General features: G+C 36.4%; 1 protein-coding gene across 7 annotated transcripts in view; it reads right to left on the bottom strand.

Moving 5' to 3' along the window:
• Positions 1–12,069, bottom strand: part of LOC143246477 (5'-AMP-activated protein kinase subunit gamma-1-like) — a 190,939-nt gene that overhangs the window by 105,998 nt on the left and 72,872 nt on the right. The window contains exon 1 of one of the 7 annotated variants that reach the window (XM_076493270.1): positions 3,532–5,552. The exons of the other annotated variants lie outside the window; for them this stretch is intronic. Within the exon in view, the coding sequence (XP_076349385.1) occupies positions 3,532–3,549 (18 nt within the window). The 5' untranslated portion in view covers positions 3,550–5,552. Of the gene's footprint in view, positions 1–3,531; positions 5,553–12,069 lie in introns of those variants that run through there. 7 annotated transcript variants of the gene reach the window in all.

Genomic DNA, 12,069 nt, shown 5'->3' with positions numbered 1-12,069 from the left:
ATTTGATTATAAAAAATAGCATAATAAATTTGATAGACTGCTCGCAGTGGAAACACTTTCTTAAACCATGTACTCTAGTAATTATTACAAACGTATTTCAACTACTGTTAAAACAGAGATTCGAACTCCAAAAAAATAGCATTGCTTTTTACACATTTGCACACATCTCTAACTAAACATACTATATATGATACACACTAACTTTCAAATTAATTTCCTACCCTAATATCGTGTTACATTTCTATACTAGAAAAGCTTAAACAAAGAAATAAAGTCGTGATAATCGATAACGTAAGATTAACATTTGAATAACCACATTATACACGACGATTCAAGCACTTCGCAAAGTACACATTTTAGAATTTCTGTTAGAAACACTATTATTGTTTTAGGAAGGAAAAGCAGTCTTCAATACTGGTAAGTTTATTCATAGAAAGCTTTGTTTTGTTTTTGTTTTCGTATAGCAAAGTTACAAAGGACTATCTGCTCAGCCCACCAAGGGGAATCGAACCCCTGATCTTAGCATTCATAGAAAGCTACGGTTACATTCCATACCACGTTATTTATCTAGAGCCGCAGTTCTCAAGATTGAGTAACTTAATCCAGCATGTTTTAACGGACTACCAAATTTATCGATGTTTTTTTGTTTCAAAAAGAAAATACAAAACTTCGTGTCCATGATGATCTTTATTTCAAAATTAAATGTTTTTTTTTTATAAAATTAAATTTATATGAATATAAAAGTTTGTTTTTTTTTTTATGAATTGTAGGTTTTAAATATGTTTACGTCATATCAGATATGACTCGCCGATTCCCGTTTAAGAAACTCTTTTTAGAACTTCAAAAACAAATATATCGCAAAGTCAAATTAGGGACGGTTAGCGCAGATAGCCCTCGTGTAGCTTTGCGCGGAAATCAAATACAAAAAGTGTGCAGCAGTCGGGAAAATGTTATTCCATATGCATGTTCGACTTCTCTTTATGCTATAACATTAACAAGGTTTCTCACTCAGTATCGGCCCGGCATGGCCAGGTGGTTAAGGCACTCGACTCGTAATATGAGGGTCACAGGTTGAAATCCCCGTCACACCAAACATGTTTGCTCTTTCAGCCGTGGGGGCAATATAATGTAGCCCAAGAGTTGGCGATGGTTGGTGATAACTAGCTGCCTTCCCTCTAGTCTTACACTGCTAAATTAGGGACGGCTAGCGCAGATGGTAGCCCTCGTGTAGCTTTGTGCGAAATTTAAAACAAACCAAACCCACTCAGTACCACCGGCACATGACCCAAACTGAGTGTCTAAGTGCAAATACATATGCATTTTGTTAGCCAGTTAACCCTATAAATAATACACAAGTTTCATAAGAACTCTCATCAGTTTTTTTAACACATTTTTCTTCAGAACTATTTGTACACCAGATTTGCTTGTGGGTCCATTTTTAATGCCTACAAAGTCTCTAAAAACAAAATCGAAATAAAAAGCTAAAATATCTTCAATATTATAAGTAACCCCCTCTAACGCATCTTTGAATTTTGGAAGCGAAATGTTCATAACGTCCGATCAGAGAAAACACACATTTTTTATCGACACCAGTATAGTAAATGGGAAATTAAAAAAACTAACTGCAAAACTGAAAACTAGCATTTTAAATCGGTTCTGTCAACAGCGTTGTATATATGAAATGGAAATAAACAGTTGTCAACAACTACAGAACTGAAAACCAGCATTGTTTATCGGCTGCGTAAACAGTGTGGTTTATCTACAAACAACTTCAAAATGTCTGGGAAAGTTCCGAAAAACTTTATGTACGTGAGCTGATGGTTTATTTATTATGGTAACGATGTGGATTAAGTAGGACAACATTCAAGTAAACACACAAGGCTAAGTAAGGCTTAATATAAGTTGTTCACGATGTTGCAGTTTGTTACTATGCGCTCTTAACACATTTCGGAGCCCATTCCCTATCTATGCAAATAGAAAAATACTGTCTGTGTTGTGTCCATGGAACTAACTATCTGTCTATGCAAAAAGAAAAGTACTGTCTGTTGTATGTCCATGGAACTATTTCACACAATGTGAATGGATCGTTATCAAAATTGATAAGGGTTAAGTCCACGGGGAGTACAGCTGTCCCAACGAATAACCACTCACACGAAAACATAACTTGTGTACTTAAATCACCAGCCGGAAGGACCTATTCAGAAAACATCACTTGCGTACTTAAATCACCAGCCGGAAGAACCTATTCAGAAAACATCACTTGCGTACTTAAATCACCAGCCGGAAGAACCTATTCAGAAAACATCACTTGCGTACTTAAATCACCAGCCGGAAGAACCTATTCAGAAAACATCACTTGCGTACTTAAATCACCAGCCGGAAGAACCTATTCAGAAAACATCACTTGCGTACTTACATCACAAGTCAGAAGAACCTATTCAGAAAACATCACTTGCGTACTTACATCACCAGCCGGAAGAACCTATTCAGAAAACATCACTTGCGTACTTACATCACCAGCCGGAAGAACCTATTCAGAAAACATCACTTGCGTACTTACATCACCAGCCGGAAGAACCTATTCAGAAAACATCACTTGCGTACTTAAATCACCAGCCGGAAGAACCTATTCAGAAAACATCACTTGCGTGCTTAAATCACAAACCGGGAAAATATCTCTTAACAAAACACTTTCTTTATGTTCTGAAACCAAATTAAAATATCCACGGGAAAACAATATTTTGTGCATTAATTCCAGTTGGTTGATCTTAACATGAGTTAAAAATACGTGTACGTAACGTTTTGAACACAAAGCAGAAATTTCTCTGTAAAACTAAGTCTTGCTTGTATATATTACACATCAAGGAAATATAAAATAGAAATTAAAACTGAAACAAAGTGTCTAAAGTAATACAATTTCTATTTTCCCATGTTTGAAAATTGTAGACACAAAACACTATCTTTAACCATAAAATGTAGATTATGACAAAGAAACTGTTATTGTATTTTACACAAATTGTAGTCCTATAACAAAAACAAAATCATTGCAGCTTCCAGAAACTGTGGATCTCCAAAGGAACACTTTACATATAAGCATGTTAAGGATCTATATAAATATCAGATTTATACCTTTCCACCAAAATCTATATTTATCTAGAAAATGAACAACAAGTAAAAAAGTCTAATTGTGAACATGATATTTATCCACGGAGACCCGTCAGTATTTTATCCCCAATAATCGTTTTGTTTTCAAATGTTATGCTACAGCGACATTTTCGGATGTCACTATATATTACGTAAGCAGCTAAAAGTAATTTTCACACTTAATAACTTGTTTGTTTTTTTTTACTTTAGAAAAGTACTGAGCTTACACTACATTATACACACAGACAGTTCAAGTGTAACCCGTTCCATTTTTGGAACAAAATGAACAATCCACTCAGACAGAGCAAACAAGGCGTGTCTGCTTTAAGGGTTTCTTATCATGCAGAAAGCTAATCTAGGAACAAAACAGATCGAAATAGGACTCACCTTAGATACCAGCGACATTTTGATGAATGCTCTCTACAGTTTCGTTTCACAAGAAACGTCGTTCAATAGCTTCTACTGAACCGTATGTACTATAAATGTTTAGAAGACACTTGAAGTGCTAACCACCGAGACAGAAGACTCAAGAAATCCTTATTTCTAATGAACAGAAAGTTTCAGAGTAACAAAAAGTCATTCATTCGTTTTCAACCGCCTTAAATGAATCGAAGTTTAACCAACTGATCACCAACTTTGTTATACACACCACTAGTGTTAAAACACTTTTCGAAACGGTAAAACTTATTTCCCTACCGTACGCTTAACCACACCAACACTACAGGAAGCACGAGTAGTAAAGCCACGAGATACTACTTTAACACGTGCGGAGCAAATGGAACGTATGAAGCCTTAGCAACGATCGAGCGAGTCTTTAGTCTCTCTCGCTCAAATCTATCATACATGACGTCACTCGGAGAGATAAACAAGAAGGTAAAAGAAGTTCTCAGGGATCACATAGAGAAGAACGAAATCCGCCTCTCTTAATAATTTATAAGGATGCTAACGGGGTTATCTGATGACATGTGTTGATGCTAAACGTGTGTTACTTAATCATTTGACAAGCTGTTCCAAATGTTATAAAATTATTCAAAAGTTCACACACATTTTAACGTAAAATGAAATCTCTCACATTTTACTATTCACGATGTCAGCAACGGCTTATCCCGAATTAATATTTTCAGGAACCTACTCCCGTTTTTAATGTTTCTCCGCTAGTAATAGCGGAGACATCACATCAGTGATGTGACGTGACGAAACGCACACTCGTCCATTGCAGATGACACCGGTAACACATACACACATCTAGATACGGTTCGATTAGTTTTGAGTTTCGCGCAAAGCAACTCTTGTGGTTCCTGCTCTTATCGTCCGTAATTTAGCAGTGATAGACTGTAGAAAAAAGCAGCTAGTCAACATCACCCACCGCCAACTAGTGGGCTATTCTTTTACCAACGAATAGGGAGATTGGCCGTCGCGTTATAACGCCCCCACGGTTGAAAGGACGAGCATTCAAACCCATGACCCACATATTATGAACTAACCACCAGGCCATATCTAGGAATGGAGCCACACATAGACACACACAATCTTTTCCCGAACAACAGCTTCAACTTGGCCCCCTACTCTTACCCCATCTCCCGCACCCCAAACAAAAAGCACAGAAGAAACAAAAATAGCCACGAATCGGCAGTAACATACATAACAACACTATCTCACACTCAACTCTTCTTTATATCACCAAGAAAAAAACCTCTCAACATAATAAACAAGTTGGTTAAGGAGTAAGATACAAGACCAAAGTGCAAGTCTAACTAATATATCTTCCTTTTTTCTTTTATTCTTAATGCAAGCTACTTAGACACAGGCAGATAATACGGAAAACAGAATATTGCATTGACGTTATAATTATGGCATAAAATACACCTTAGAATAATCAATTTTTTTAAATGGAAGAATTTTTATTAGCCACTGGAAAAAAAATCCACAAATGATTTATTTTTACAACTATCTTGGTTCTAGTAGCCTTTATGACAATTTTTAAAAAGGACGTTTACTGTAAATTTTATTCCATTTTGTATCCAATGCCATCTAAGTTTGACGAACCCACTGTGACGATACAAAGAAGTTTAGTTCCACGAACAAAACGCCTATGTGCTGCTTACAGCGGTTTATTGCCGCGGATGCGACCGGGCGTCACAGACGACCGTAACATGTACATATTTGGCTCGAGATGAGCCTTAAACCACTGAACAGTGCAGTGCGTCACCAGTACACTTATAACTAGAAGAGCATACATAAAAACGAACCCCTAAGAAGAATATTTATACTGCAAGGGTATTAATCGATCAAAAAAACAGAAGGACGGGGTTTATAAGGTTCATTAAAAGCGCGAAAAAAAACTAACGGTGGGGTTTTCAGAACAGAAACGAGCTCCATATAATCTCAGCCTGGAGAGTTACGCCCTCGTCCACAAAAAGGAAGGTTTGTCTACGAATACTCACAGCCTGGGAGTTACGCCCTCTTCTACAAAAAGGAAGGTATGGCTACGCATTATCACAGTATGAGAAGTGAAACACATCGAAAGCCAATATAGTGAAGCTTGGTATATCTCTTGTTACGATTAAGAATAGAATAGCCATAGGTTTGAAGCTGTTAAGGGCTTACAGCCTTTCAAACCACCTCAACGCCAATAGGTTGCTGTCATGTGAAATATTGTTGAAGAAACTGGATTTACAGCAAACATACTGAAACACGTACATGCCAAATTCCTCAATTCAACTCCATCGAATTTCTTTGTCTTTGTTCAGTTAAAATGTGGTTTAGGAAGCCGAAGTTACGATGAGCGATCTAAGATTGACCTTACTGTCCTTCGTTGAACCTTCCACGGAAGTAACAGAATAGAGCAGCAGCATATAATCAAGATTATGTACGACCAACGATGGAAAAAGTAGTTCCAAGGTCAGCATGAGACACGGAATATAATTTTTACCAAGTCCGATTAACCCTTAAAAGTCACTTGATTATTTGTATATTCTTTATCGTAACAAATTTAATGTTGTACATTTATTTTAGTGTCTACGTTTGTTTCAGTGTAATTTTCTTTTTTGCCTATGACGTGCATTGTTGGCTGTGTATTGCACAAGTCCCACCTGTTATCGAACTTTGTAGAAGATTCTTGAATAAAAATCAACAATACTCGTTTTACGAAAACGCGCTAGAACATAGTTGAATTTTTTTTTACAAACTCTCGTGATTCGTACAAAAAGCAGTCAGTTATTATTGGTCAATTACAGTCAGTGTTATATAAGCCTAGGAAACTATAATTGTGATTAACGCTTATTAATTGGTAAACTATAGAATTTGAACAGGAACATTTGTAGATTGCAATCACTACCAACCGTTCAACTTCAGTGAATTACTTTACATATTAGAATTTCTATGAAGACATTAAATATCTTCGTTGATAAGACGATGCGAGGCCAGCCAAGTAAGACGACATTAGCTTATGCGAGGTGCAATAATATCAACTCATAATTAATTTACTCATCATGGACTTGGATAGTCAATAAAATATTTAGTTCTGGACCGAATATAAGGCTCAGTATTGTCTGCAAGTTTGTAAGACTCTCGTATATAAGCAATCATTTGTAATAACTATTAGTAATAACCGTTATTATAAACTTTATTGTTTTTGGTTTGTGTATTAAAGTATATTTGTATTAAAAAAGAAAATTGTGTGTATCAATCTTGCTGGCAATACCGTAAAGTTGATACATATTAACATTTAATTAACTTATGAATTCAAATTTCCGGTTATATGAAATAGTAATACGTAGCATACATATATAATCAAAGATTCGTGCAAAATAAAAGTATAATACGTAGCATAATAAAGTGGGTTTCGTCTGGGATCTGAATCAGACACAAAATTCGACACAAATTAAAATAATGATTTGTATTTATCAGTGTCGACAATATTTGATCATGTCTGATTATTAAGGTTTTCTTGAACCACCTTCACTTGAACAACTAGAGAAATAATGAATCGTTTTAAGTTGCCAACATTGTAGAACTAGAAGTTTAAAAAATCAATGAGAAAAAAATGAGCTAAAAAGAGTTGTCGAAATATTTGATGATGATTTGTTGTCTGAAGAAGCATTGGAGGAAGACTGTGGTATCTCCACTAGCCAATCAGAGTTGGGTAATAAAAATATGTTAGGAATCCAATTAAAACTCAAACAAACTGAGCTTCAACAAGCCTGCATTTAAGCCGAGAAAGAGGAAGCCCATATCTAAGCAGAAAGATAAAGTAAACGTCTCGAAGCCGAGTAAGCCCGCATCAAAGCCGAGAAAGAGAAAACCCGTACGGAAACGGTAAAATAAACTAAACGTCCCGATGCCGAACAAGCTCGTATTGAACCCGAAAAGGAAATTAGACTGAATGAAATGGAAATCACATTCAACTTCGATCAACAAAGACAAAATAACAACTTTGAATCCAATCGATATATTAAGGTACCACTATTTAATAAGTTCATATTTCCAACATTATGAGAAAGGTGCCCAAACCACGAAATTGCCCACCCAAAAACGGTCACTGTTATTACAGTGTGTTTTGATTGGTAAAGCCCAAGAAGCTTATAATACTATCTCTCCAGAAGATTGTTCAGATTACAATAAGATTATAGCAGGTATTCTCAAAGCATAGGAGTTTGTACCAGAGGCTAATAGCCAAAAGTTTCGAGGGCAAGACAGTTAAACCCATGTGAAATTCGCCGACGAAAAATGGGTTTATTTCGATCGATAGTGTAATTCTATGCTTGTTGGCAATAGTTTGAACAAATTAAGATAATTATGTGTAATTGAGGAATATAAACGCTGTACACGTGACGACAACAAAACTGATTTGGATGAAAAGAAAGTTGAAACAGTACAGGAATCAGCTGTCCTTTCCAATTATTACATTTTTAACTCATATAAAGAAATTTTTGCCATCTCATCAAAAACCAGAATCCGTCCAATCAACTCAAGTTGAGGATTCTTCTAAAAAAACCTAACTGTTAAGGTTCGAAATATTCAAACAGTCATAATAAAACTTTATCAAAACCATCAAAGCTTGTCTGTTATTTTTGTAAAATGCTTGGAGTTTGAAAAGGAAACAATGAAAAGGAGGCAACACCCAGTATATTTACGTCCACATGTGGACGTAGTTTCACCAGATTACCTGATTTGGCCACTGATAAAAAGGCTGATGTTGTTGATTTAAACCTTTTGTGTCTATTGGTTCTGTGTCTTTTGACAATTGATATTGCTAATTCCATGCCCATATGTGTTTTATGTGATGCTGAGGCGACTCCATCATGGTTATTAAAGATATTTTGCCTTAAGATCCCAGTTCTGCCACTGGTAAGGCTGTTATTGTTCAGGGTATTAAGGGTGGCTTTGTTAATATTCCTTTTTATAACAATTGTTTAGCTTCAAACTTACTCTCGGAACCAGTCGTAGTTGGATTGAGACCTACTCTGCCAATTAAGGGTGTATCATTATTATTGGGAAACGATTTAGCTGGAGAAAAGTTGTTGCCGAATCTATGGTGGTTAGTGAACTAAGTACAAAGCTACTCGAAGTGCTATATGTGTGCTCTGCTCACCACGGGTATCGAAACCCGGTTTCTAGTGATTACAAGTCCGCAAACATACACTCTGCCACTTGGGGGGGGGCAAACTATTCAAAGAGCTATCTGTACTCTGCCAACAGTAGGTATCAAAAACCGGTTTCTAGCGTTGTAAGTCCGCAAATACACCACTATGTTACTGGGGATATTTGAGGTTCGATGGATCAAGTGAAACAAATATTTATGCTACTGAATTAATAGGGTAGCGTATAACAAAGTTAGAGTGTAGTTAAATAAAGTACTCTCACGTTAACAGGTGAAATGATACATGTTAACGTGTTAAGTAAACGTCTATAATTCCAGGACTGTTTGTTGAACAAGTAAAAAAAATACATAAAATTACTAACTTTTAAGATAGGAATTGAATCAGACACCTTTACTGTAACTGCTACCTAATCGGTTTCATTGCTGGTTTACCATCAAGAAGAATCCAATATGAACACCTGTACATCTAGTTTATATATCACAAACTTCTAACAACTACATTAACAACAAAGCCTTTGGTTTTTTGTTTTTTTACTTCGAATATTGGCGAAAAACTAAACAAGGGATACCTGCGCTAATCGTCTCTAAATTTGAACTGATAAACTAGAGGAAAGGTGGCTAATTAACAACACACAACATCCTCAACCTTAAGGTCACTCTAATCCAAGAGCAAGACTTTACAGTTAATCCTATATGATAAAAAAGGGCAAACAAATATTACTATACTGTTAGGTTACACTTTGTTCCTATACACATACGTATGTAGAGAAATACGTGCGGAAATGCACAAGTGACACATTCAGAAATCACAAACAATGAATAATTGTACCTAACTGTTCAACTTATTTGCACGAGGACGTATTATAACAAAATACAACAGAGAAGTTGTACAATACCCTCGCATTCTATATTTACTTCAATCGGAGCAGTACACGTTCATTTTGCTTGTTTATTGTTAAACATAAAGCTATACGATGGACTATCTCTGCTTTGTCTACTGCAAGTGTCAAACCTGATTTTTTTTATAAAACGTATGATTGTAAAAATATCGTTCCACATCTTATAAGTTTTCATACAAGCCCATACAGCCTACAAAATATACTAAAGGGGGGCTTTGGGCAAGCTAAAACATGGCTACTGGTGTTCCACCGACCTTTTTCCCCCTCTCAGATATCGTTTTACCACATTTAGTGCCTGGTTGAATCACGTGCTGGAAGCTAAATCTCTGTCCATCAGATTTTGTTCCTCAGCAAACAACAGGATGGTTAACTTGTTGTTGTCGTTTTGAATTAAGCACAAAGCTACACAATGGGCTATCTGTGCTCTGTCCACCACGGGTATTGAAACCAGGTTTTTAGCGTTGTAAGTCCGCAGACATACCGCTGAGCTACTGGGGGGGGCTTTTATAAAAAATGTTTTCTTGTTATTGTACCTTTCAATTAGTCTTTGTAAAAGTATGTGTTGTTGTTGTTTTGAATTAAGCACAAAACTATACAATGGGCTATCTGTGCTCTGCCCACCATGGGTATCGAAACCCGGTTTTTTAGCGGGTTTGTAAGTCCGCAGACATACCGCTGAGCTGCTGAGGGTCAGAATGGTTAAGTTTATATAACAGTCAGCAATCGGGATTCCATGAAGTTCATGTAGATCTCCATCACAACCGGATGAGATGCAATCCATACTTAGCTGAAGACAGATGACGACCATGATACTGTTTTTATCTTTGTCATTGGACAAACTATATTTAATTATTGCCAAACAACAAGATTATAATTAGTTTACTGACGGATTTGAAACGTTTCGGGCAACAACCCTTAAGAAGGTTAGTTTGAGAGTAACGAGGACTTCACTTTTATAAGTAAAATATCCATGTTACACCGATTTACTGTATTACACCACTAGCAAGGTAAACTATCAACACGTGGTTAAGAAGGTTAGTTTGAGAGTAACGAGTACTTCACTTTTATAAGTAAAATATCCATGTTACACCGATTTACTGTATTACACCACTAGCAAGGTAAACTATCAACACGTGGTTAAGAAGGTTAGTTTGAGAGTAACTAGAGGACTTCACTTTTATAAGTAAAATATCCATGTTACACCGATTTACTGTATTACACCACTAGCAAGGTAAACTATCAACACGTGGTTAAGAAGGTTAGTTTGAGAGTAACGAGGACTTCACTTTTATAAGTAAAATATCCATGTTACACCGATTTACTGTATTACACCACTAGCAAGGTAAACTATCAACACGTGGTTACAGCCTGAACCAGTTTGTTTGTGTTGTCGTTAAACACAAAACTACACGATAAGCTATCCGTACTCTTACAACCGCAGTTATCGAAACTCGACTTTTAGCGTTAAAAGCTCTCAAGACTTACCACTATGGCACAGGGATGGATACTCTTACATAGTTCATTTTGATACAGTGTAGGGAGGACAGTCTCGTAATATTCGTCTCCCAGTGGCACAGCAGCGTGTCTGAGAACGTGCGCCGCTAAAACAGGGTTTCGATACCCGTGATGGGCAGAGTACAGATAGCCCATCGTGTAGCTTTGTGTTTAATCCTAAACACTGTTTACTGACTGTTATCATAGTTACCCCTTTGAGAAGTTAAAACATATATAAATCTATGGCATAATAATATGTAATTTTATTGGATAAAATAAATGTATCATTTATCTGTTATTTACTTTAGTATCAATAACCGAATTCGAATCTCTAGTTAATATTAACTATGAACGCTTGTGAAGGAATTGCAAACTTTCTAGCCTGCTTTCATAAACATTATTTTTTAACAATAACACCATATCATAGTTTGAACACCTATGCAGACGTTTACAATCCACGAGAAGTTTTACATATCAGTTTTCGACCTGCAAATGGTAACCACCATCAGGGCTCTTACTGTATCAAAGGCCTTATTACCAATTATGCTGTAACATACGGATATCAATCGGACTTCGTTGTTGCCAGGTTACGAATAGTTTGTTGTTTTTGATTTACAAGCACACCTTGGTGTTTCCTAGTGGCAACAATGCCATAGTGTGTACGGTGTATTCGGTGTTTGTTTCATCGTAAACTTGTAAGTAATAATTATGGGTCTTTCTATAAACCATAAAACAAACAATAAGAAGCTTAGCGCTTCAAAATACGAAAGATGAATAAAGACGACTGTTAGTTTAAGTACCAAAATGCCCGACATGGCCAGGTGGTTGAGGCACTCGACTCGTAATTCGAGGGTCGCGAGTTCGAATCCCCGTCACACCAAACATGCTCGCCCTTTCAGCCGTGGGGGCGTTATAACATGACAGCCAATC

Source organism: Tachypleus tridentatus, chromosome 3, assembly GCF_004210375.1.
Source record: "Tachypleus tridentatus isolate NWPU-2018 chromosome 3, ASM421037v1, whole genome shotgun sequence".
Classification (NCBI taxonomy): Eukaryota; Metazoa; Arthropoda; class Merostomata; order Xiphosura; family Limulidae; genus Tachypleus; species Tachypleus tridentatus.
The sequence above is the reverse complement of the archived record's forward strand: the minus strand, read 5'-3'. Positions and strand labels throughout refer to the sequence as shown.